This window comes from Trachypithecus francoisi, unplaced genomic scaffold, assembly GCF_009764315.1.
Source record: "Trachypithecus francoisi isolate TF-2019V2 unplaced genomic scaffold, Tfra_2.0 Lachesis_group12, whole genome shotgun sequence".
NCBI lineage: Eukaryota > Metazoa > Chordata > Mammalia > Primates > Cercopithecidae > Trachypithecus > Trachypithecus francoisi.
In genome coordinates this window covers 28,860,673-28,888,654 of record NW_022681457.1, presented here as the reverse complement: position 1 = coordinate 28,888,654, position 27,982 = coordinate 28,860,673, and the positions used below count along the sequence as shown (strand labels likewise).

At 40.7% G+C, this 27,982-nt stretch overlaps 1 protein-coding gene across 1 annotated transcript in view; it reads right to left on the bottom strand.

Annotated features, from left to right (window-relative positions):
* The window catches only part of IL23R (interleukin 23 receptor), an 87,207-nt gene that overhangs the window by 16,673 nt on the left and 42,552 nt on the right, over nucleotides 1-27,982 (bottom strand). Inside the window, exons 7-9 of the mRNA XM_033225240.1 lie at nucleotides 22,413-22,569; nucleotides 5,060-5,149; nucleotides 3,466-3,568 (exon numbers count right to left, since the gene is read on the bottom strand). Coding sequence (XP_033081131.1) covers nucleotides 3,466-3,568; nucleotides 5,060-5,149; nucleotides 22,413-22,569 — 350 coding nt within the window. The remainder of the gene's footprint in view (nucleotides 1-3,465; nucleotides 3,569-5,059; nucleotides 5,150-22,412; nucleotides 22,570-27,982) is intronic.

The window sequence follows — 27,982 nt, the reverse complement described above, 5'->3', positions numbered from 1 at the left end:
TGATGGGTTGACGGGTGCAGCAAACCACCATGGCACATGTATAGCTATGTAACAAATCTGCACGTTGTGCACATATACTCCAGTACTTAAAGTATAAGAAAAAAAAAGAGAAATCAGCATGCTAAATCAGCTAATACTAAAATTGTTTAGATATACAATTTGAATAAACTCCATGATCTACATCAAATTACCTATGATAACTCATCAGTTATCAGTGCTATGCACCTAAATTGGAGAAACAACTGGTATTCAAGAGGACATAAACCCATTTTTAAGCATGGACTTATGGAGAACCAAGACGGCCACTTTGTCCTTCCAGAGTCCTTAAGGCTTTTATTATTAAAAGTTCTGCATTCCACGACTCATAATGGAAAAGATAAAATTATTCAAATTAAATATGTTTGTGTGGTGACTTATAAACTACCAAAATGCTTATAAACAATGTTTGGTTTGTTAAACCCATATTCCGGGAAAACAATCAAAGCTTCAAGTACATTTGGCTACTTGATGAGACATTTAAATATTTGTAAGAGTTTTCACTCAATTGTCACTTTCAATGCATGTTTTCTGGTTGTATGAAAGCTTTCCCATGCAAGAAGACTGATGTTATAATAGTAGATTGTTATGCTACAGTATATTTTTACATGGTTAAAAAAAGCTGTTTATGGTTCACTGAGGACAATCCACCCCTTTACAATCTAGAACCCAAAGAATGAATCTTCTGAGAACATTAGAGAAAGACTGTCCTTGCCATCCACACTACAGCAAAACTTTGGGGCCTTGAACTTCGGTTTCAGAGGTCCCACAACTTTCATAATCTCACAACTGAGAAGGGTCCTTCCACACCCATTGCAACCCTTAAGGTAAAGCTAACCAGGACAGTTTCTCCCCAGAGGACAGCGTGCTTAATGTGAACAGCTTATCCCAAAATCATGGATTCAGACTTCTCTGTTATCATGAGACTCTTACCTTTGAATATTTTTTTTTCTTGCTTATGCCTCTATGAACAGTAGAAGTGAAAAGGAGTTCCGTTATGTGTGTATTATGGGGTATATGTTTATTTGTGAAGGATTTTGCAGCCAGCCTTACACATGGATAATGTTTTTTTTTTTTTTTTTTTTTTTTTTTTTTGAGACAGAGTCTCGCTCTGCCGCCCAGGCTGGAGTGCAGTGGCCGGGTCTCAGCTCACTGCAAGCTCCGCCTCCTGGGTTTACGCCATTCTCCTGCCTCAACCTCCCAAGCAGCTGGGACTACAGGCGCCCGCCATGTCGCCCGGCTAGTTTTTTGTATTTTTTAGTAGAGACGGGGTTTCACCATGTTAGCCAGGATGGTCTCGATCTCCTGACCTCATGATCCGCCCGTCTCGGCCTCCCAAAGTGCTGGGATTACAGGCTTGAGCCACCGCGCCCGGCCGGATAATGTTATACTTTGGTGGATAAAAGATGAAGGCCCAATGCAGCTGAGAAATTTTAAGAGTTCATATGTTGTCTCATAATCAGTCAGAAACAGAACATTGATTTATTGCTTTTAAGCCACATCATGGGCTAAAGAGAACATTGCCAGGAGGCTTCACTCTTCTAGAAGGGCATCATTTGTTAGGTCTTTTTTCCTATACTTTGAAGTAAAAGAGGCACTGATTAGAAATGTATCCCTCATGATAGGTTCTATAGCAGATTCTACTGTAAAGGCTATGGTTACACAACAAACTTTAAATTCTCTTGTGAAAGTTACGTGAAATAATATAATTGGCCAAACAGAAAAGTATTGGCTAAACAGCTGCTGGCACTTATGGCCTATGGAGAAAACATCGGGTATTTATAGTGATTCAGTTGTAGGGGATTAATGAAAAAAATCTCTTAGTTAAGTGAGTAGACTCTTCGTCTAGCTCATTCTTTCATGTATTTGATTTTAGATGGTTGGTTTGGTTTATGAGGACCCTGGGTAAAGAACATGCTCCAGACTCTTAGTATTATTCTCCCAATAGTCCTAATAGTAATCTCTCTGGTACACTGTATTCTCTCAAAGGTTTTAAATGTTTACAAGCAGCCATCTCCAGAATATCAAATGGTCTCTCTTCAACTGGAATAACAAGAGCTAAAAGAAATGTGTGACCATCAGGACACCATAACCTATGCTGAGACCAGAAACCCAAAATGATGGTAACTGAGAGTGGCACTGAGGCCCTAAGTTTTGGTCACACTCTCACCTAAGTGAGAACCTGACCAAAAACAGGGATTTTTTTTTTAAAACAAAATTATGGGAGGCCATTGTTTTGGACTGAGCTCATGCACTAGACTCCAACAGACCAAACCAAAACAAAATGGAGTTGCTCATGCTAAATATGACATAATCAAGCTAAGACTTTAAGGAAACACATAGATCCTAGAACAGACCAGGTTTTGTTTTTCTCCTATAAACAGGATGTTTCAGCATAAGAAGGTACCTTCTACTCAGTCCTTGTTCCCACCTTACAGAACCCACTGTTCTACTGTTTCCCAGTGGGTTTCAAGACCATGTAAGTACATTTACAATGGTGATAGTGACATCAATGACTAAAGTTTTGGTCAGTCTCTCAAAATTGAGAAAATCATCAAAAGGGGGGAATTATTAAATCAAACTGAATATGATCTGAAAAAGACTCCATCTTCTATATTTGAGTCCTTGTGGATGAACTGTAAGCTAGCCTAATAGGCAGACAAGATTGAAAACCTAACTTAGTAGTATGTGCCTGTAACAATAGCTGAGTCTTGGCCAATCCCAGCAGCCATACTTCAACCACTCATAGACTGCTAAGTGTTCAAACTGTGTTCAAAGAAGGCAAACGCCAACCCATAACCTATCCAGCTGTTTCTGTACTCCACTGCCGATCTCTGTATGTCACTTCTATTTTTTTTTTTTTTTTTTTGTCTATACATTTGCTCTGACCACAAGGCATCCCTGGAGTCTCTCTGAATCTGCTGTAATTCTGGGGGCTGCTCAATTCGCACATTCATTGCTCAATTAAACTCCTTTAAATTTAATTTGACTGAAGTTTTTCCTTTAAAACAAGGCAATTTGTGACTTCACCACTCTCAAGAATCCAGACACTGTAGGTAAATTTGAGGCACAATGGAAAAGGCCGTGTAGTAAAGGAGAGAAATGGGCTTTAATATCAGCTGTGTTTGGCCTCAGGGCTTCGTGTTCAGTGATCCTGGGCTGGGGACTTAGCCTCTTTAAGCCTCATTTAAGTCATCTGTAAAATAGATCAGGAAGCTTTTCTGGCAGGGTCATTTTGAGGATTAAAGGAAAGACATCTGTAAAGAGTTTGGCATGGGTAAGTACTTATTAAACATTGTTCCTTTTATTTTCCTTTATCTGAATAAAAATGTTAACAGATTTTTCTGGTAAACAACTGAAATGACTAAATTTTGGTGACACATATACATGTAGTCTAAATCAGAAAACAGAAATTCTGCAAAAACCTACCCGGTTCGGAGTGATCTGTTAAATATCCCAATCAGAGAAAGAATTGACAACATAACAGCAAAGACGATCATTCCCAATAAAAGTCCAATGTCTTCTCTGTTGTCTAATGAAAGGAAAGAAAAATAATTTTAACCAAGCATTAGTGTTCATGTGATACCAGAATTACGATTCCGTCTACTCTGCTCAAAGCAAAGGTCTCAAAGGAGAAAGGGTCGGGGGAAGCAACATTAACCTTTACCTTGGGCCACAAAGTGACTGTTTTTCCAGAGTGCACAACTACCCCAGGAAACAACTTTTTGTTTGAGAAAGTTGGGCTACATGTATCTGATGTCAGTGGGTTTTTAGAAGTGCATCTAGCAAATGTGGTCAGCTTGTGCATGCAAATTTCATGTAAATTCTTAGTGGTGAACTTCATTTGGCTTGTCTGACACAGGTGAGAATTCCCCACTGCTGTAACAATGTCTAAAGCTGGTCACAGTCATACTGATTTTTTTTTTTAACTTTTTGTGTGAGATAGAATGTGTGCAATTTGTCATCATTCTTCAAAATCTACTGCTCATGAAATGTTCCTAAGTTTCAGTTTCCTCATTATAAAATAGATGCATAACACTTATCTCATGGGTTGTTTTGAAGATTGAAGAAGATGTCTCAAGAAGTCCTAGCACAAGATAGGTAACTAATTTGTTTTGAAAGAAGTTTTTGGGTCTTGAGCCCTAGCAGCTATTAAAATAAAAATGTGGGCCGGGCGCGGTGGCTCAAGCCTGTAATCCCAGCACTTTGGGAGGCCGAGACGGGCGGATCACGAGGTCAGGAGATCGAGACCATCCTGGCGAACACAGTGAAACCCCGTCTCTACTAAAAATACAAAAAACTAGCCGGGCGAGGTGGCGGGCGCCTGTAGTCCCAGCTACTCGGGAGGCTGAGGCAGGAGAATGGCGTAAACCGGGAGGCGGAGCTTGCAGTGAGCTGAGATCCGGCCACTGCACTCCAGCCTGGGCGACAGAGCAAGACTCCGTCTCAACAAAAAAAAAAAAAAAAAAAGAAAAAAAAATGTGGCTGGGTGCGGTGGCTCACGCCTATAATCCCAGCACTTTGGGAGGCTGAGGTGGGTGGATCACATGAGGTCAGGAGTTCAAGACCAGCCTGACTAACATAGTGAAACCACATCTCTACAAAAATGCAAAAATTAGCTGGGCATGATGGTGGATGCCTGTAATCCCAGCTGCTCAGAAGGCTGAGGCAGCAGAATTGCTTGAACCTGGGAGGCAGAGGTTGCAGTGAGCCGAGATCGTACCATTGCACTTCAGCCTGGGTGACAGAGCAAGGCTCCGTCTCAAAAAATAAAATAAAATAAATAAAAAAAAATTTAAAATGTGTACAATCTATTGCAAAAGCTGGCAAAAATCCACCTAGGCCACTTCTTACGTTCAGTTTTAAGCAGATCTTTGTACTTTGTCTATATTTTCCTATGGAGGGCATAAGGCATATCTTATTGTCCAGAAACTTAACACCTGATGTGATTTTTTCAGTATGATGGGTTAAAATGGGCAATTACTAAAAGACTACTCAAAAAGTCTAAGTGGTATTTTCTTACCGGAAGTAAGGTGTCCTGTAGAGATAGAAGCAACTGTTAGCTCAGAATTCCATGTGTCGTGTTGGAATGATTTTGATGTGACCTGGGGAACTTAAACCAAAAGGAAAGAGTATCAGTTTCTTACATTTTGCACTCCGCTTGCCAAATTTCTCAACAGAGTTTCTTCCCTTGTTTAGAGAGGACTAAAGTAAACCAATAACTTTAATGGACTTGAAGGGTGGAATAAAAGCAATGGCCTTCGAGTGTGTGTCTTTTCTTCCTTTTATTTAATTGGGTAAACCTCAAAGGAGAAAACACCGCAAGGGCAATTATAATCTACCTAGATTGTAAAACTTCAAGGTGTGTCCACTAATTTCATAAGGCTTCTAGGTGGCAAATACCAAGGAGTTTTATTTTACTGAGCCAGAAAAAATGCACGATAACTGATCTCTATTTGATTCCTTGCAATTGATGGTGCAATAAGGTTCAGATTTCCTTGAAGGTCTCCAAGGTATGTCACTTTTGCCTTTGCACAATCTTTGGGATGCTGTTCACCTTCTCCTGGCTCCTCATAAGAAAACTAATTTTGGTTAGCAGGCACTTTGGTGTTGTAACACCGGCGTGGGATGTCACCAATGACTTCTCTCTGCTCTTTTCCGGCTGGCAAAGATCCTGACAGCCTGGTCTAGTTATAAAGGCTATCAGGACACTGCTAATGAATGCTTCTGACCAGGGCGGGGTGAGCAACCCTGGCACCTAACTTTCAGTCTCAACTCAAAGGGGTCCTGGTGCAGCCTTGCCGGTCTCCCCCTTCCTGATAATTAAAAGCTGACAGAAATGACTTCAAGTTCACAATTCTCCCAACTGGCAGAAGACATTTCTGAAGATGGTTCTAAGCCTTGGATCCCTGAGACTGCTTCAAGCCTTGTGTATTCCGTCATTCTGATTTCAGTGCTCAAATTTTTCTTTTAAAAAAATTACTTTTGGAGGCAGGGAGAATCACAACTTGAGGCTGAGATATCACAGGCTTGTATAAGGAGCAATGTGACCCATGTGACTGTCTTTGAGAAAAGGATCCTACATTTCCAATGAAAAGGTTCCTATGGGGCTTCAGAAATTTTTGAAAAAGTTTGGTCTGGCCAGACGCAGTGACTCATGCCTGTAATCCCAGCACTTTGGGAGGCCGAGGCAGGTGGATCACTTGAGGCCAGGAGTTGACACCAGCCTGGGCAACATGGTGAAACCCAGTTTCTACTAAAAATACAAAAATTAGCCGGGTGTGGTGGTGCGTGCCTGTAATACCAGCTACTTGGGCAGCTGAGAAAGGAGAATCACTTGAAGGTGTAGTGTGGGAGGTGGAGGCTGCAGTGAGCCTAGATTGCACCATTGCAGTCCAGCCTGGGCAGCAGAGGGAGACTCCATTTCACATACAAAAAAAAAAAAGCTGCTCTGGCTGCAGGCATAAGTGTGAGGAGGGTAGTTTTCTGAGAACAATGGTTGAGGAATTTTAGGAGATGAAAACATCAGAAAAGCCAAAAGTTATTTCCTGTGCTTTTTTAATTCTGGCTTCTCTACAGCAAGAGGAAAATGTTTCACCAGGAATTGTGACAAATCAGAAATATTTTTGGCTTCTCAATGCCTCACTAAGTCTCTTTTGCTCCGTGGGTATATGTTTCCACCAAACTCTGAGGGAACAAGGTTATGCCCTGATGGCCAACAGTCAGGTTTATTCATCTAAAGTGGTATCTTTACAGGCCAACATTCATTGGCAGGGAGCTCAGGCAGGAGTCTGAATCTCCATTATTTTGAAATTTTAAGAATAAAAATACTGGCCAGTTGCAGTGGTTCATGCCTGTAATCCCAGCGCTTTGGGATGACAAGTGGGGTCGGGGGGGAGAGGAGTGGATCACAAGGTCAAGAGTTCGAGACCAGCCTGGCCAATATGGTGAAACCCTGTCTCGACTAAAAATACAAAAATTAGCTGGGCGTGGTGGCAGGTGCCTGTAGTCCCAGGTACTCGGGAGGCTGAGGCAGGAGAATCACTTGAACCCAGGAGGCAGAGGTTGCAGTGAACTGAGATCACGCCACTGCACTCCAGCCTAGGCAACAGAACAAGACTCCATCTCAAAAAAAAAAAAAAAAAGAGTAAAAATACTACATTAAAAGGTAACACAATTTTCAATTTAGCAAGATCATGGGCTTAGAGCATATGCTGCTGTAGTATTTTTTTTCACTTTTATTATTTTAAAATTAGCATTTTTAATTTAAAAGTAATATATGGTATTGTTGGCTTTTAATACAGGTTAATGTAATTCTGTTGTATAAACTGCAGGTGGTTATTTGGCAATGAAACCTCATTCAGTTATTAATTTGCATCATATAAAAACAATTTTCATATCTGACTAGGATTTTATTAGCCCAAACAGGGAATAAATAGAATCTTCCTTTAGAGTCTATTTGTTATCACAGTTCCAAATTAACCAGGTGCATTATATTAAAGTCATTCATAAGAGGTGCTTAATTCTCAGAGGGAAATTTCACAAGGAATCAGTTATCTAAAATAAGACAATTTATAAACACAATTGTCAGAGAAGAAATCAAGCCAACGTTAGGCACAGGACTGAAATGAAGCCATGTAGATTACATTCTTCATGGAATACTGCCACCACGTGGCTATGTCACTTCTTCTTAAATTATACTTAACATCTTTGTAAAAGCAGTAATTAAAGTACAGAAAAATTTTCAAAGGGAGAAATAAAAAGGAGAAAAAACCATCCCTAATCCCATCCTTTTAATCCACCTGCTATTAGTGTTTTATGGTATTTGCAAGTATTTTAACATACAAAAGCATTCACAAGCACAGAATCTGACACACACGTGTGCATACACACACACGCACAGAGCCTTTATGACTGGAAACTGTTGTTTATATCAGTTCTGTCATCAGTGCATTGCCTAATTTGCTAAAAAGAAAAAAACACCTCATGATATCTTATTGTATTTGGTGTTTATAGGGTTACATCCATAATGGGACAGTTCTGTCCTTGCAACAGAATATTAACTTATGCCTATTAATCTCACAGGACATACTTGAATATACTTAACAATTATCCTTAATTTGGGAAGAATTTTTATATAACTTATACACACTGGCATCAAACTTTAGTCTTACAAGAAGACAATGTACCTGTGGGAATTTAGAGTGATTGCAAACAAGAAACATGGTTTCTTATTATTGGACAAAATTTAAAGCATTACAACTGTATTTTTTGGCCTACCAAAACACCAGGCTAGTTTAATCAAATTCACTCAGAGGGACCTGGTTTTAGCAATAATGTATTCCATCTGTATCTTAAGGATGATGCCAAATCATCACCTCAGCTCTTCTTTCTACATCAACCATACTAGTCTGTTTTCACACTGCTATGAAGACATAATCAAAACTGTAATTTTTTTTTTTTAAGACAGAATCTCCCTCTGTTGCCCAGGCTGGAGTGCAGTGGCATGATCTTGGCTCACTGCAACTTCTGCCTCCTGGGTTCTAGCAATTCTCCTGTCTCAGCCTACTAAGCAGCTGGGATTACAGGCACATGCCACCACACCTGGCTATTTTTTTTGGTGTTTTTAGTAGACACAGGATTTCACCATATTGGTCAGGCTGGTCTCGGACTCCTGACCTCAGGTGATCCACCTGCTTCAGCCTCCCAAAGTGCTGGGATTACAGGCGTGAGGTACCACACCTGGGCAAAACTGGGAAATTTATAAAGAAAAGAGGTTTAATTGACTCGCAGTTCCACATGTCTGGGGAGGCCTCAGGAAACTTATAATCATGGCGATTGGAGAAACAGCCATGTTTTATATGGCGACAGGCCACAGAAGTGAGGAGCAAAGGGGGAAAAGCCCCTTATAAAACCATCGTATCTCATGAGAACTTACTATCACAAGAACAGCATGAGTGTAACTGCCCCCACGATTCGATTACCTCCCACGACTCACGGGGATTATGGGAGCTACAATTCAAGGTGAGATTTGGGTGGAGACACAGCCAAACCATATCGTTGACCATGGAGCAAAGTGTGTTTTGTCATCCTTTTAAAGTGACCGTTTAATGAGTATTAATTGTATCGCAGGTAACATGCTAAACTTTACACGTTTTCTCTCATTTAATCCTCACAGCAACCCAATCACACAGACAATATTATTGTCCTCATCATACGGATAAGGAAACAAAGAGTAGAATGGATAAATAACTTGCTCAAAGTTACCTAGGTAGAGGGTGAAGAGTGGAAATTCCTATCCAGTTCTGACATGTAGTTGGTGCTGATCTCATTAAATTAATAACCTCACTTCCACAGCAGGATGGCTCAGGGTGGGCAGCAGAGTCAGCCCTGCAAACAGCCTCTCCCAGGATGAGACTTAGCATTGCTCCACTGAGGGCTCGCCATGGTGTGTTGGGGCTGCCTGGCCTTGTGAGGCTCTCAACCCCACAAGCCCTACTGTGCTAACCCATTTAGCACTGATGCTTTAAATCTTCTAGCGTAGAGTTATTTTCTTCTTAAAACTGACTACTTTCCTTTATTACACAAGTTATACATGCTAATTACAGGATACTTGAAAAGTATAGAAGGGTATGGAGAAGATAACACAATTTTATATTTATTTACCAACTAGAAACTATTATTTTAAAAAAATATGTTAACAGTCTTTTGTGTATGTCAGTAGCCTAGTGGAGATCATACTCTTTAGTAAATGTTTTGTCTTGCCTTTTGTATTCAATTTTTTTTCTTTTTCTTTTTTTTTTTTTTTGAGACAGAGTCTCACACCATCACCCAGGCCAGAGTGCAGTGGTGTGGTCTTGGCTCACTGTAACCTCTATCCCCTGGGCTCAAGCTATCCTCCAGGCTCAGCCTCCTGAGTAGCTGGAATTACAGGTGCACGCTACCATGCCCAGCTAATTTTTGTACATTTAGTAGAGATGAGGTCTTGCTATGTTGGCTAGGCTGGTCTGAAACTCCTGACCTCAGGTGATCTGCCTGCCTCAGCCTCCCAAAGTGCTAGAATTACAGGCGTGAGCCACCACACCCAGCCTTATTCAATATTATTTAATAAAAATTTCCTCATTGTATTAAAAATTGTTCAAAACATCATGCTATGATGCTATGGCTAGTTAATATTTCATCATGTTTTACTGTATTTATTCAATCATACCCCTACAGAGAAACTGTATAGCTTGGTGGTTTCAAACACCAACTGCAGACTCAAATAAAACTCAGTCCAAGTCCCGGCTCTACCAGATGGAGTTCCATGGCCCTAGGCAAGTTGTTTAACCTCTCAGTGACTCAGTTTCTTCATTTGTAAAATTAGATAAAAGCAGTGAGGTCATGAGTTTTGATGAGACAGTTCATATCAAGCACTTAGTACCATGTTTTACACAAATAAAACCTTAATAAGCATTAATTATTGCTATTGTTGAACTTTTAGACTGGTTCCAAATTCTTACTATTATAATTGGGTTTTGGATGTATATCATTGTACATAAATTTCCTTTCCACGGATTATTTCTTAAGGCCAGATCTCTACAAGAGGAATTACCGAGTCAAAGGGTGTAGACATCTCTAAGCTTTCTTTATTTACTTTTGCGCTTGCCAATCTTGATGTTGAAGCCACACTAACCAAGACCTGCATCATAAAGGCTTTGATTAGAGCAGACACATGAACTTTTCTGGACCTTTCAGGAGGTTCTAGATATTCAAGAAAGAGGAGTCATATTAAAGGAGACAAAGGATTTGTTTTTTAAAATCATTGAAGATTCGCCCCCACCCTCCCTCCTATTTTTCTCAAAACACAAATACCTTCTTTTGGTTTCTCTCTCTTTCGAATCTCCTTTTAATAATTCAGCTGTTTCACAGCATTTAAATGCCATTTCTCCAAGCCAGGCCAGTTTAGCTCTGTGGTCAGAATTCAACATTATTGGGCCAAGGGTAAAGAGTTGAGTATGTCAATTAGCAAGGCAAAACTAATGCCAACACATCAAATAGGCACCAGAAGCTCAGGGCAGGGAAAACGATGTGTCAGAACAAATTCATTACCACAGCTTGAAAAACAAGTTAAGCAATGAATCGTTTAATGGATTACAGTGTCAGCGGTGTATATAAGGGTAGAAGGTACACATAGACATATTCAAGGGTTTATCTTCCTTCTTATATTCCTAGGCTGTAGGTACTTGGTATGTAGGGAGAAGGTAAGAAATCTATATATGGCAGTTACATTGTTAAAAAGAAAGAAAAAGAGGAGGAAAAGGCAAAAAGCAGTAGCCACTCAGGAAATTTTTCTAAATGACAAGGGCCATACAGAGAAGGTCTGATGTCAAAGTGTAGCAAAACTCTATATGAAAGAATGGACAGCTTCCAAGTCTACACAGTGGTCAACAGATTCCTCAGAAGTACACCCTTGCTCTCCAGGCATAGCATGTTCCAATCTGAATAGTCTAGTGGACATTTGCCATGTTTTATTTGCCCAGCACTAGGATATACTTCTCTGTGGGCATCCTAAAAAAGCTGAGAGGCAGTAGTGCTACAAGCAAATGGCCTAAACCTCGCCAACCAGATGCCCCTCCCCTAACACCCAGGCTGTGAATGTGGACGGGGTGACACAGGGCTTCAGGAAACCACTTAGAATCCAATGTGGGCACCATAGCTGTATCCAGGATACAGTGACAGTGGCACCAAGGCAGGCAGTGGCAGTGATCAGTGTCAGCTGCAGGGTCCTCGCCAGACTTTTCCTAGGCTGTGATTTTGGCTGTGGTTCTGGCTCCTGCTCTCACTTGGATCCTGCTCACGCCAATTTTGCCAGGCTTTCTACAGATTTTCAGCTACCTTTCTAATCATTCTCTTTCTGCTTAAGATAACCACGCTTGATTTCTTTTGCTTACACCTAAGCACCCTGACTAGTAAAAACTGCAATTGGTGGTAGTGGTTGGGGAGGTAGGGAGATGTAGCAGGACAAATGATGGCGTCATAAAGATGTCCGTGACCTAATCCCTGGAATCTGTGAATAGGTTACTATAATATTATAAAGTACATATTTTGTCTTCATCCTGCTTTTCTGGCATACAAGTCCTAAAATCCTCAGAATGCCCAAAGTGGTAACTGTTATTTTGTATGCTAATGAGTTGATTAGTGGCTGGCAGCCCCTACATAGTTTCAGGATGGGGGCTATTCAGAGGAAAGATCAAGGCACGATTAGAAGGTTGGGGTTTTTCAACCCATCCCCAACCTCCAAGAGGGGAGAGGGGCTGAAGGTTAAGTTGATCACCAATGGCCAGTGGTTTAATCAATCATGCTTATGTAATGAAGCCTCCAGAAAAACCCAAAGGCTTAAGTTCCAGGAGCTTCAGGAGAGCTGAACACATGGAGGCTCCTGGCAGGTGATGCAACTGGAAAGCGTATGGAAGCTCCATACCCCTTCCCACATGCCTTGCCCTCTGCATCTCTTCCATCTGGCTGTTCGATTGTATCCTTTGTAATACTGTTTATCATAAACCAGTAATCATAAGTGTTTTCCCAAGTTCTGTGGGACATCCTAGCAAATTGATCAAATCAGAAAAAAGGTCATGGAAACAAACCCTAACAAACAAACCCTATAGCCAATCAGATGGAAGTCTAGGTAACCACCTATTACTTGAGACTGGCATCTGAGGTGGGAGTTGTAGGATCTGACACTATGTCTAGGCAGGTAGTGCCAGAGTGAATTGACTTAGAGGACACCCAGCTGGTGTCGCTCAAAGAATCTGCTAGCGAATTTGTTGCTGAGGGGGAGAAATCCCCACACACATGTTGGTAACCAGAGGTCACAGAAGTGACCTGTGTTGTGAAAGTACTATACAGCAGGAGAAATTGAGTTTGTTCTTTCTAGTCAGTTACCTTATAAGATAAAAGGGAATTGAGAGGGAGTGGCTATCCTAGATGATATGGGTTGATCCAGTAAAATCACAAGAGTTCTTATAAGCAGAAGGGAGAAGGGTGAGAGTCAGAGAAAGAGATTGGAAGATGCTATGCTTCTGGCTTTGAAAATGGAGGATGGAGCCATGAGCTGAGGAATGTAGGTAGCCTCCAGAATCTAGAAAAGGCAATGAAACTGATTCTGTCCTGCAGCCTCCAGAAGGAGCATAACCCTATTGACACCCTGATTTCAGTTCAGTGATTGTGATTTTGGATTTCTCACCTCCAGAACTGTAAGATAATAAATTTGTGTTGTTTTAAGCTATCAAGTTTGTGATGATTTGTGACAGTAGTAATAGGAAACTAATACAGAAGATGATGACTTCAAGAAAAAGTATAATCATAGGCTAGGCATGGTGGCTCCTGCCTGTGAGTCCAGCACATTGGGAGGCCAAGGTGGGCAGATTGCTCAAGTCCAGGAGTTCAAGACCAACTTGGCAAACATGGTGAAACCCTGTCTCGACAAAGAAAAAGAAAAAAAAAAGAAAGAAAAATAATTAGCTGGTCATGGTGGTGCATGCCTGTAGTTCCAGTTAATTGAAAGGCCAAGGTGAGAGGATTGTTTGAGCCCAGATCTCATGAGCTGAGATCACACCACTGCACTCCAGCCTGGGTGACAGAGAGAGACCCTGTCTAAAAAAGAAGGAGGGAAGGAAGGAAGGAAGGAAGGAAAGGAGGGAGGGAGGGAGGGAGGAAGGAAGGAGGGAAGGAAGGAAGGCAGGAAGGAAGGCAGGAAGGCTCTTTTTTTCTGTACTAATAGGTTGCAAACTTCAGGGAAATTACGGAACTCTTCTGAATTGTTTCCTATTCTGCAGGAACTGGGTGGTTTATTAGAGGCAGGACCTGAAGAAGGTTAAATAAATCCAAATGAAAAGTCTAAAGTGATTAGTATTTCAAGAAACACTGTGTCTGTTTAACATGAGTTAGTAACCAAGAGTCTACAAGTTCAGAACCCATCTCTATGTGGACAATTCACAAATCTCTAATTACAAATAATAATATGTTTGAAAAATACATTCTGTGTGGCATCATCTAATTTGCATTATATTTAATAGTACCAATATTTAGTTCCATTGACATAATATTTGCTTTTTCCCTTTTAGCCACTTAAAAACCTGAAAAATTAATGAGCATCTTTAAGGAGCCACTGGCAGTGCAACAACTAATACTGTTTCGTGAGAGGAAAGCAAAATGTTGTTTAATATCTTGCTCACACTTGCCTTCCTCTGGAAAACTGTCAAAGAAAAAAAGAGCAATACGATTTATCTGGGAAACTTTTCTATGGCAAGTAGCAATTCAAGCAAGTTAATTAGTCATCGTGAAATGTGACTGCCCTTCCCTCAGGCCTCTAACCTGTTATTAAAGGGATTATAGAACCTGTATCTTTTCTTCGTTAAAAAGGGATCTATATTACAATGCAGAATTGAAAAAGATACCTGGCTAGCCATTGTTTTTTCACCTTTTTAAAGTCAGTAGTAGCAAATGTAGATGACTGACTTACACTTTTTCAGTGTTGGTTTTCTACACTGACAAATTGTCTTTTCCCCTTTGGGGCTCTTTCTGCACTGCTGAAAGACCCCAGGATAACAGTGGCTATCAAGATTGGTGGATCAGAAGCTCTAACTTCAGCAGCTCTCAGTGGTTCTCATAATCTCAGCTGAAACCTCACATCCAGAGACAGGGTGCATTCTAGGCAGAAGAGGGTCATGTGTGATGTGATGGTTAATTACGACAACAGTCCTGTATCCTGTGCTTTGTGGGGTTCCTGTAATACCCAGGTGGACTGGGGTGGCCAGTGACTCAGGAGAAATAGGAAACAGAGAGGAGACCAGATAGTACTAGAGATAATGGCCTAAGATTCTCACATGCCCACCCTTTTCTGTCCCCCAAACCACTACTACTAAGGCTATGGTGATACAGACAGGAAACAGGAAAATACTGAGTAAATGAGGGTGGTTCCCTGGCAGAGGTTCCACCCTCCAGCCTGGAAACCCATAGCCCTAAATAGAAGCAGGCATTCTTGTTTTCATGCCCAAAAGTTGCCTTTTGGCCCGCTATGCCCCGCTATCCTGTAACCACATAAACTCTAGACCCCAGGTTCCAGAAGCAGACAGAGAGATAAACAGAAGAGCAGAAGAATGGCAGAATGGCTTAGCAGAGGAGAGAAGAAAATGAGAATCTGAATGCCAAGAGAAGTTCGGTTGGGGACATTCGGAGAGGAGATCGGCCACTGGACAGCCAAACTCCAGGGGACGATCATCTTCCCACTCTATCCCCCTTCCAGCTCCCTATCTATCCCTCTGAGAGCCACCTCCACCACTCAGTAAAACCCCCACATTCATCCTTCAAATCCATGTGTGACCCGATTCTTCCTGGACACTGGACAAGGACCTGGATACCAAGAGGGCACTGAGCTGGTTAACAGTGAAGCTGTCTGCGGACAGCAAAGCTAAAATAGTGCGCTGTAACACATTTCCATTTGGGCTTTGGGAGTCGCAGGCATCCACCCCTAGATGCTACTGTGGGGCTGAAGCCCCAAGGTGCTTGCCCCAGCTCCTACACCTGCCCGTTTGTGTGCTCCCCCTCCCATAAGGGGTGTGAGCAGGTGCCTTGGCCGAACAGATGAGCCACATGATATGCGACAGGGGTCAGGGAACTCTCCCATTTCAATGACTTGGGCAATCATATCCACACTGCCTTTCTGTCCACATTTTCTGTTCATTCCCTATGTTGTCTTTTATGATGACACTTCCCTCTCTTAAAGAGTGTGTCTGACCTCTACAGCAATGGTTCTTACACGTCACTGCAGATGTATCACTTGGCAAAGGGCTCCAGAATCTGTACCTTAAGAAGTGCCCAAGCATTCAGGCCAGGCACAGTGGCTCATGCTTGTAGTCCCAGCACTTTGGGAGGCCAAGGCAGGGGGATCATTTGAGGTCAGGAGTTTGAGACCAGCCTGGCCAACATGACAAAACCCTGTCTCTACTAAAAATACAAAAAAAATTAGCCAGGTGTGGTGGCACATGCCTGTAGTCCCAGCTACTCAAGAGGCTGAGGCAGGAGAATTGCTTGAACCCAGGAGGTGGAGGTTGCAGTGAGCTGAGATGGTGCACTACGCTCTAGCCTGGGTAACAGAGTGAGACTGTTTCAAAAAAAAAAAAAAAAAAGTGCCCAAGCATTCTTAATGTAGATTGTCCACAGACCCTCCTATGAGAAACAGTGCTTTCTAGATGGCCCATAGCTAGCTGGTAAAGCACATGATGAATTGCCCATGATGGTCCTGTCTTGGCTAAGACCACTTTTTTTACCTATCCTTTATCCTCATCTCAGACTGCCCCTTTCTTACCTATCCTATCTAAAACCTCCTATAGTACTATGGTTTCATTCTCATCACCTACCCCAAATCTGCTTCCACATCTTGTATTCATGTCAAAGTAGCAGTAGTCAATAGCATCTTCTGGTACTTTTCTCATGCATTTGCATTTCCATAACAAACACTGCATTAGAAATGAAGCTCTGTTGGCATAGTTTTATTACTAGCTAATGTGTAGAGAATGATTTTGTTTAGCAGGCAGATGCAGGACCCTACTAGGTCTCTTAGGAAGGAGACTAGCAGAGCTATAAATAACATGGGTGCTGGAATCCCATAGCCTGAGTCAGACCCTGGCTCTACCATTTACAAGCCTTGTAATGTTTGGCAAAACTGCTTGGGCCATATGGTCTTCATCTGTGCAACTGGGATAATAATTATACCCTTTTATAGAGCTGCAGTGATAAATAAAGAACAATTCATATGTAAAATGCTTATCAATATGCCCAACACCTAGTAAGCATCCAATAAATATTAGCTATTTTTATTTATTATCCTGAAGTCACCCTGGGATTCAGTCTGTTAATTGGTCTCTTGCTATTATACTAGATAGAATAAATGGGTATTCTGGAGGATTGATTTTCTTTTTCAGCATAAGGCTTTGTTTGTCCTATTGAAGTCTAAATACTCTAAGTAAAAAAAAAAAAAAAAAAAAAAAACAGAATAAGTCATTAAACTTGATTATAAGTGAGTTGGTTTGGTTCATTTCTGAGACCAGGTTTTTAATGGCCAAGCCAGGCACTATTCAGAGGGAAAGCAATGGAAAAGAATAAGAATGCTGAGGCTGCAGGACAAGCCATACCCACTTTAGGATTTGTCCTCTGGTCTTAGCTGGGCAGAGTTTTGCAAACACATTGTATTGAGATGAATCAATTCAGTAATACACATGTCAGAATTTTAGAGACTAACTCAGGAAAGTCCTGCTTGGAAGAGGCATTACTGCGTGGGCTGTGTTTCTTCATAAATAAACCTTTAAGTACTGGAAGAGTTTGGCTGGCCAAAAAACCTCATTATCAAACAAGTTGGTTAAATAAAGAATTACAGAAATGATATTATTTTATTTTTTCAATTGTGAGGCAATTCACTCTTCAACTGTGAAGTCTGATTCTTACTACTTTTATTTACATCTTTATGTATGATGCAATGTAATTTATATAATTATTATGCTTGATTTTTACTGTGTGTCTTCTCCAGAAGGAAACGTCTCCAAGACAGGGAATTTTGTTTCCTTTGTTCACTGAGGTTCTGCAAGGCTCTAAAAATGCCTAGCACATGGTAGAGGCTAAATGAGTATTTTGTGAATGACTGTCTTTTCAGAGGTCCCTTTTAAAAAAGCAATCAATATTAAAGATTCGCTAAAAAGCAGTTTGACAACATACATCAGCATCTTAAAATGTGCCTAACTCTTGATGCAATAATTCCTCTTTAGAACTAAAGGAATAAAGATCATTTATATACAAAGCTATGCAAAGAAGTTTATTGATAATAGATAAAATGGAAATGACCTAGATGTTATTTAAGTAGGGAAATGCCTAAATAAATTATAGTACATACATAAACGAGAATGTCGTGCAGCCATGAAATCAGTTTTCAAAAACTTAGCAGGGTAGATTAAGTAAGAAAACCAGGATATAAAATAGTATATACACCATAGCCCCAACCATTGAAAAAATGCATAGGAAAAACTAGTATTAAATTAAATAAATGTAAATAGTGGGTATTTTTAGGTTGCACACTACAATAAACTTACATTGCTTTTACACACAGAAAAAAAAGGTACATTTTCAAAGAGATTTAATATAAGCACTTTTCCTAACATACCTTTACTGTTTCTCATGTAATGTGTCTTAGAAAGGAATTTGTACCAAGAGAATAGTCTATGGGTTCTCTTAGCTAACATGTTAAACTTTGATAAATCCAAGTTTTCAGGGGTACTTAATTTTAATTAGTATTTTTGTCTCTTAAGTGATATTTCTCCTTAGTAAACAGACTTTAAATTTAAACTGGGTGTTCCTATTCCCTTCTACCTGAAGCTTAAGACTTTTGGCCGGGCGCGGTGGCTCAAGCCTGTAATCCCAGCACTTTGGGAGGCCGAGATGGGCGGATCACGAGGTCAGGAGATCGAGACCATCCTGGCTAACACAGTGAAACCCTGTCTCTACTAAAAAATGCAAAAAAACTAGCTGGGTGAAGTGGCGGGCGCCTGTAGTCCCAGCTACTGGGGAGGCTGAGGCAGGAGAATGGCGTGAACCCAGGAGGTGGAGCTTGCAGTGAGCTGAGATCCGGCCACTGCACTCTAGCCTGGGTGACACAGCGAGACTCCGTCTCAAAAAAAAAAAAAAAAAAAAAGACTTTTATCTTTATTTTATTTATTTATTTATTTAGAGTCAGAGTCTCTTTCTGTCGCCCAGGCTGGAGTGCAGTGGCACGATCTTGGCTCACTGCAACCTCCACCTCTCGAGTTCAAGAGATTCTCCTGCCTCAGCCTCCCAAGTAGCTAGAATTACAGGCACCTGCCACCATGCCCGGCTAATTTTTATATTTTTAGTAGAGACGGGGTTTCGCCATGTTGGCCAGGGTGGTCTCAAACTCCTGACCTCAGGTGATCCACCCGCCTTGGCCTCTCAAAGTGCTGGGATTACAGGCATGAGCCATCACACCCGGCCAAGACTTTTATGTTTAAAGAAGAACATTTGTAGCCCTATACTTAGAACACTTAAGTAAGCGGCTCCTCTACTTCCCTGAAATTAAAGAATGAAATTGCTGAGGGATGGTGGGGAAAATGCATGGTATTTTTGACACTAGGATTAAGAGCCTTATAATCCACCAACTGAGCTAGCCAGGCAGTTCAATATTTTGAATAAGAAAACTTTTGTTATAGTTTAGGTGTCATTACCCACTAGCAATGTGCTATTTAGCAAGTCATGCCCAGTTTCTGCTTTTGTAAAGTAGCGCTAATTACACTACCAAATGTGGTTGACATCATAATCAAACAAGCTTATATACAGTAGTACTTTGTAGGTAGTTATCAATTTGCATAATCTTGCTAGGCAGTTACAGAGTTCATTAAAAAATAATTGGGTTATCAACTAAATTCTGACTATTATAAAATGGCATCTAAAGTCCTACAAATTGTTAACAGTATCAACTTGACACAACACCTTCAATTAAAAACTGACTTTCAAAAAAGAGAACTGATACTGAATACTGAAAATAATTCTCTGGCTGGGCGCCATGGCTCACCCCTGTAATCCCAACACTTTGGGAGGCCAAGATGGGCAGATTACCTGAGGTCATGAGTTCGAGACCAGCCTGCCCAACATGGTGAAACCCCGTCTGTATTAAAAATACAAAAATTAGCTAGGCATAGTGGTGGGTGCCTGTAATCCTCGCTACTTGGTAGGCTGAGGCATGAGAATCTCTTGAACCAGGGAGGCAGAGGTTGCAGTGAGTGAGATCACACCACTGTACTCCAGCCTGGGAAAAAGAGCAAGACTCTGGAAAGAGAGAAGAGAGAAAGAGAGAAAGAGAAAGAAAGAAGAAAGAAAGAAAGAAAGAAAGAAAGAAAGAAAGAAAGAAAGAAAGAAAGAAGAAAGAAAGAAAAAGAAAGAAAGAAAGGAAAGAAAGGAAAGAAGGAAGGAAGGAAGGAAAGAGAAAAGACAGAAAAGAAAACAATTTCCTAATAAATTGTTTCTTTAACATTTTTAAATTTAAATTCTATTTTTTTTTTTTTTTAATAGAAGCAGAGTGTCACTATATTTCCCAGGCTGGGTTTGAACTCCTAGGCTCAAGCAATCCACCTGCCTCCATTTCCCAATGTGCTGGGATTACAGGCATGAGACACTGCACCTGGCCAAAGTATTTCTAAGATTTGGGCAGTAGGAGGTACCAGAAGAGCTTTGCAGCTAGTCATGCTCTTTGCTCCCTCTACTAATTTGGCAGCCATCAATATTTATAATGTATATCAAAGTGCCTTGAAAACATATAACAATTCCAGAATGTTATAATAATGATGCTATTCATGCTGTGATTATAATAAAGTCCTTCATTTCTGAAAAGAAAATGTTAAATCTAGTGTATAAGGTACCTACAGTAGGGAAACATCTTTAGGTTAGTGGGGCCATTAGTACTACTACAATTACAATAGATTCATTTTATTATTTGCTTCAACTGAAGTCTATCTGGCTAAGATGTTATTGAATGGCATCAGTAAATGAATATAAAATTAAGCTAATAATATTAGGAGTAGGAAAATATCTAAAGATAATAAATCAGCTAAATCCTGTTGATGAGAAGAGAATTCATTCTGTGTTTAAGAGTTTTAACTTTCTGATGGCTTTGCTTTGCATATAGTAGATGACGTTTATTGGTATGATTGTTTGGTGTCTCTTTTAGAAGAATATGTTCTGAATAATATTTTCTGAGATGGAGTCCCACTCTGTTGCCCCGGCTGGAGTGCAGTGGTGTGATCTCGGCTCACAGAAACCTCTATCTCCTGCCTCAGCCTCCTGAATAGCTGGGATTACAGGCATGTACCACCGTGCCCAGCTAATTTTTGTATTTTCAGTAGAGATGGGATTTTGCCATGTTGGCCAGGCTGGTCTCAAACTCCTGGGCTTAAGTGATCCAACTGCCTCCACCTCTGAAAGTGCTGGGATTACAGGCATGAGCCACCACACTCAGATTATATTTTTCAATACATGTTCTTAGCTTATTGCATGGCTCACAATTGCCCAGGATGTCACCCAGGTTGGAGTTCAGTGGTGTGAACATGGCTCACTGCAGTCTTGACCTCCCAGGTTCAAGTGGTCCTCCTGCCTCAGCTAGCATGGTGGACCGCATCTGTAGTCTCAGCCACTTGGGAGGCTGAGGCAGGAGGATTGCTTGAGCCCAGGAGGTAGAGGCTTCAGTGAGCTATGATCAGAGCCTGTTTAGATAAATAATTCTTCCTGTAGTCCCAAAGTAGCTGGGACTATGGGCGTGGGCCACCATGCCGGGGTAATTTTAGTTGTATTTTTGGTACAGATGGGGTCTCTCTATCTTGCCCAGTCTGGTCTTGAACTCCTGGGCTCAGGCAATCTTTCTGCTTTGGCCTCCCAAAGTGCTGGGATTATAGGTGTAAACCACTGCACCCGGCCTCCCAGGTGGTTTTTATACCCAGGAATGTTTGAGAACCATTATACAAATTATAGTAAGCCTTAAGAAAATCAAATCAAAATAACAATTTAAATGTTACCATCTGCCCTAGAATAGTTTTGTCAATTTTGGTCAAAGTTAAAGAGAAAAAAAATATTTTGTAGCTTTATTTTGTTTTTGTTTTAAACTTATTTATTTTATTATTATTATTATTGTTATTATGATTATTGAGACCAAGTCTCGCTCTCTTGCCCAGGCTGGAGTGCAGTGGTACAATCTCAGTTCACTGCAACCTCCACTTCCCGGGTTCAAGCGATTCTCCTGCCTCAGCCTTCCGAGCAGCTGGGATTACAGGCACCCGCCACCATGCCCAGCTAATTTTCGCATTTTTAGGAGACACAGGGTTGCACCATGTCAGCCGAGGAGGTCTTGAAGTCCTGACCTAAGGTAATCCACCCACGTCGGCCTCCCAAAGTGCTGGGATTACAAACGCAAGCCCCTGCACCTGGCTGTTTTAAACTTTTTTAGGAAACACAGTCTTGGTCTGTCCTCCAGGCCAGAAAGCAGTGGGATGATCATAGCTCACTGCAGCATCAAACTCCTGGGCTCAGGCGATCCTACCACCTCAGCTTCCCAAGTAGCTGGGACTACAAATGCATTCTACCACCCAGGCTAATAATAATAATTATTTTTTTGTACAGACTAGGGTCTCACTACATTGCCCAGGCTCATTTCGAACTGCTAGGCTCAAGCAATCTTCCTGCCTTGGCCTCTCAAAGTGCTGGGATTAGAGGTGTGAGCCACTGAGCTCAGCAGAAAAGATACATAAAGAAAAGTCCAAGAGAATAAAATATATAAGTGCACTCACCTGTTTCAGGTGTTTTATGAAAAAACGGTGAACTCCAAGCCTGCCAGTACCTTTTGCCTGTTTCTTGACATCTCACTTGAAATATGTACTTGATGTTTGGCTCCAAGTAGAATTCTGACTGTTGCACATATGTAAAATTGGTGTCAAATTCTTTAACCTAAAATGGACGGATAACAATAATAAAATACGGTGTGCTTTTAAAACAATTATTTTATTTAGCGGAAATGTATGGAACACCTATTATGTTCCAAGCTCTCTTCTAGACTCTAGGAAAACAAAGTGTTCTTTATATAAAACATGGCCATACATAACCAAATACTGTCTCAAACATTAAAACTGAAAACCCACTACTTTCTTTGTGATGGAATCTTGCTCTGTTGCCCAGGCTGGAGTGCAGCGGCTTGATCTCGGCTCACTGCAACCTCTGCCTCCCGGGTTCAAGCGATTCTTCTGCCTCAGCCTCCCAAGTAACTGGGACTACAGGCGTGCACTACAACACCTGGCTGATTTTTTGTATTTTTAGTAAAGATGAGATTTCATCATGTTGGCCAGGCTGGTCTTGAATTTTTGACCTCAAGTGATTCGCCTGCCTCGGTCTCCCAAAGTGCTGGGATTACAGGTGTGAACCACCGTGCTGGGCCCACACTGCTTTATGTTTGACAACTGTCTCAAATCTCGAGAAAGTCCAAATATAATATTATATATATATATTTATATGTGTATATGTATATATTTATGTGTGTGTATATATGTGTGTGTGTGTATACATATATATATATATATTTTTTTTTTTTTTAGATAGGGTCCCACTCTGTCGCCTAGGCTGGACTGTGGAGTGCAGTGGCTCAATCACAGCTCACTGCAACCCCCACCTCCACCTGGGCTGAAGTGATCCTCCTGCCTCAGCCTCCCAAGTAGCTGAGACTACAAGCATGCACTACCATGATTGGATAATTTTTTATTTTTTTTGTAGAGACAAGGTCTCATTATATTGCCCAGACTGGTCTCCTGGACACAAGTCATCCTCTGCCTTGGCCTCCCAAAGTGTTGAGATTACAGGAGTGAGCCATCATGTACAGTCTTAATTTTGGAATATATTCTTAATTTTGGAATATATTCTTTTAATGGGGTGGGAAAATGGTAACTGATAGCACCTGTTTGAATTTCTCTCTCCCCTGCAGCTGGATATTTAGATCAATAATTCTTCCTGAATGATGAAATAATTTTACTCGCTAATGGTGACTTTTAGAAAAAAATACCTATAAGCTAAGCTGTAAATTGGTCCTCATTGCAGGTTATTGCAGATTCTACAAGGCCCAATAATATACATATATACACACATATATATGTATATATCTATATATGTGTGTGTATATATATGTGTATGTGTCAGAGAAAAATTAAAATATTAAGAATGTTGAACTGAGAAATCCAATGGAGGATAAAGATAATAGCTGAGGGATAAACACAAAAATCTTTTTTTCCCTGGAGCACTACACCCTGCTATAAAACATAATGAAAAATGAGCCCCAAACAAGCTGTTTCAGTTGGCAGAAAGAAACCAAGGCATTTGTACAGCATCTTCAGTATGTTCTAGTAACTGATTTACTGGGAAAAGTGAAGCATGATTGAAAGACAGACATAAAATATGTCAATATGTCTAGAAATGCATTTATGCCACAACTAGGTGAAAGCAGTTATCAGATAGTCATGAAAGAGAAAGTTAGAATGATTGAGATTAAAAAAAAAGAATGAGGTATCAACCTCTCTCAGGGATACTTCCATTTAAAACCCAACCTTAGCATTAATCCTTCAAACCTGCAATGCACTGAACATGTGAAATTCATGGAAATATTTGTTTGGGGATGTCATCTGCTCTAGAATAGTTTTGTCTACTGAGACACGGCTTATGGAAACTCTGAATGATATTTTTCAAATTCTGCATGAAAGATATCATTCAGAGTTTCCATAAGCCATGTCTCTACTCACGGCCCTGGAAATTTTCTGCAATGTTAATATAACTGGAGAGTGTCTGAGGTCTCCTGGGATCTAGAGAAATTTTACTTACTGTGCCAAAGATTTGACTTTCAAATGCACTCTGCTTCATATTAGTGTCTCTTGTAAGGAAGCTGTTATTCTCCAATATGCTTCTTACCATTACATTTATAGATAAGTCCTCTCGAAGGAAAGAAATATCCTAAAGTACAGTCAGAATTCCGAAATAGTAAGAAGAATGTTATGGAACTGTTATCAGTTGTTTAAACCATGAGGCAAACCAGGTGGCTCCTTAGGGCCCTGCAAGTACAACATGATACCTCAGGATAATATCTTTGGAGGCTAAAACGAATATCGAAAAAGCTGGACTTAATTGAGCACCTCTGTAAATAATATAATTTAAAGAGTGCAAGAAATTTTGAAATAAGTCCATTTCTACTTAGAGCCTCAACTCTGAAGGTTGGGGGTCATTGAAACTTAATGTTCATCAGTTTGAGATCTCTCTTTTCTTAGGTTAAATATAAGTTCCTGGGAACATCCTTGGGTGGAGGGAAGAAAAATCTCCAATATAGTTAGAGTTCTATAATCCCTGCCTTCCCCAACTATCAATGTGGGACATGGCACAGGATGAGAGGGTCCTTGGTAACCCACCAGTGTCTAAGCCCTTGGTTTCTCCCTTTACCCTACAATCTCCTCCTCTTTCTGCCCAGGTAAGTTTTATCTAGTGTTTGGAAGAGGAGGGAAATGGGTTGGTGATGGGGAAATTTATTTGTGACTAATCATATGTTCTTCCACATTTTCTGTCTTATACCAACTTTTAGACTTGGAATGCCAAAGCCAAGGATTTGTCTTTGCTATCTGTATGCTGTTCTATCAGCCCTTCCAAGAAAAGAACAAATACTTGGTTTTGTGCAGCCTAAGTTAAGAACGGTTTTCTCATTTTTAAATGGTCGAAAGAAAATGTTTATAAAAGACTACTTCATGATGCATGGAAATTATGTGAAATCCAAATTTCAGTGTCCAAAAATGAAATTTTATTGGAACAGACTATGCCCATTCATTTACATAATTGTCTAAGACTGCTTTCACGCTACAAACACACAGTTGAGTAGTTGAGACAGAAATCTTATGTTCTACAAAGCCTAAAATATTTACCATTTGGCCCTCGAGTAAAAAGTTTGCTGAGACCCTGGTGTAGCTTAATTAGAGAAATGAGTCACCAATAATCCACTTACTTGAACACATAGCTAAGATTTCTCTGCCTCTGACTTGAACACATAGCTAAGATTTCTCTGCCTCTGTCACTAAAATTGGACACCATTAAAGACAAATAATAATAATAGTAATAGCTAATGTTTCAATGAAATGTTTCATGTAGCTAATGCTACATGAACTTGACATTATAAAAATCAATAGAGATGCAAAAAATGATCATGGCACATCCCTGCCTTCCATGAGTTCATAGTTAAAGAGTAGAGAAACAGAAGTGTAAACAGGAAAGTATATACAATGTGGCAAACACCCCTGAAATAGAGTATATGGAGGTAGGTGTGGATTGCTGTTCCCAACTGGGAGCTCAATTTTTGACATGAATTTGAGGGTCCTAGGAGACAGCCCATAAAGATACCAACAAATAGCTAGAAATGTCGGTCTGACTTTCATGAGAGTTGGGAGGGCTCCAAGTTCTAGCCTACATACAGGTGTAATTGAGGCCTTGGCAGTAGGTGAAAGGAGTAAGAAAGAGAGGAAACAGTGAGATGGTAGGTATGAAGGGAATGCCAATGTTTAGGGAACTGGCAGAAAAAATAATTTACAAAGGAAAGAACATCCAGAAATACTGATAGAAGACTAACACATTCTTGAAATGGGAAAACCAAGAGGAGAGACATTTTCAGGACAAGGTGGTCAACAGTGTCAAATGCTAGAGTAGGATGAAGACTGCCAAGATTCTTGGTCTTTGTTGTTTGGAAAAATGCTACCATCCTCCTCTCCTCGCACGAACTGGTTCCAGCAGCAGGTGGAGAGCCTGATGACATTTTGAGGTGGATTGCAATAATGCCCTGGTAATTTCCCTGCCGTATATCCTGTCCCTTTACTATGTAGCTTTGAATGTTCTCCCATTCTTGCTCTGGTTTGTCCATGTGTCTTACTTTGAGCCAGCAGACATTGGTGAGCCTGATACAAGCAGAGGATTGAAAGACACTGGAGAGATTGGGTGTAGGTGCTCTTGCCCTCTGCCATCACCATAAGGACATGCCCAGGCGAGCCTGTTGATGCAGAAAGAAGACCGGGAGACACATAGAGGAGAGCTCATGCGAAGACATAGGAGTGAGCCAGCTGAGCTGTAAACACATGCCCAATCCCAGCAAGCTCAACTTAGACCAGCTGGGCCCCATTGACTGTGAGAAATAAAAGTTTATTGCTATATGTCACTCCAGTTTTTGTGCTGGCAGTTTGCTACACATTATTGTAGCAGTAGATAGCCGATATACCAATCCCTCTTATTTCATGTAAATAGGAGTATGTAATAAACTAGAAAAATGTTTAGGAAATAGAAAGAAATTATATCACCAGTGTCTCTGAACAAAAGTTTTCAGAAACCAACTGTTTTCTAGTTGCAACTCTTGTTCTCTGCTCCCCCTGGTGGTGCTACATAGGCCATCTTGGTAACGGGTACATTTGAGCTCACTTTTCAAAACCTCCTCTTTGTCAGAAGTGGCAAATGGAACCGAAAGAATATGTGTTATCTCATCTGCTCTTCATAACAATCCTTTGTGACAGGTAGTATTAGCTCCGTTATATTAATAGGGAAATAGAGTTTGAAAGAGGTCAAGCCAGATTTTTTTGAACTTATACCATCAGTAACTAAGTGTCTTTCACAGACTCTACATCACTTTAGGGACTCGATAGATTTTCAGAAAATGAAAAGACAGGTTTCAAACCAACTTTGAAAAGCTAGTTAAATTTTGTAATCAAGATTACATAGTAGGTGGTTTTTCTCTGAGATGTTTATTTTCTTTCTTTTTATAGAAGTGGAGATCTCACCATATTGCCCAGGCTGCAGTGCAGTGGCTATTCCAGGTGGGATCATAGTGCACTACAGCCTCAAACCTCTGGCTCAAGTGATCTTCCTGCCTCAGTCTCTCAGGTAGCTGAATATAGGCTTGTGCCTCCCCTCCTCCAACTGAGATTTATTTTCTTCTTGCTATCTCTGAGCCTTTACTAAAATCTGTATCTGTTCCAACCTGGTGGTCTAAGCTAAACTGCTAGGGAATTCAGAAGGGAGAGAAGTGAATGAGGTTGGAGCTAGATGTTTGTAAATGTTCTCCCAGAGGCAGTTGTGTCTCCAGAGACAAAATCTGAAGCTTTGACCTGGAACCATCTCTCAAGAGATAACTACAGTCATGTGTCACTTAACGACGGGGATACATTCTGAGAAATGCATCATTAAGCGATTTCATCATTGTATGGACATCACAGATTGTAATTACACAGGTGGTATAGCCTACTACACACCTAGGCTATATGGTACAGCCTATTGCTTCTAGGCTACAAACCTATAAAGCATGTTACTG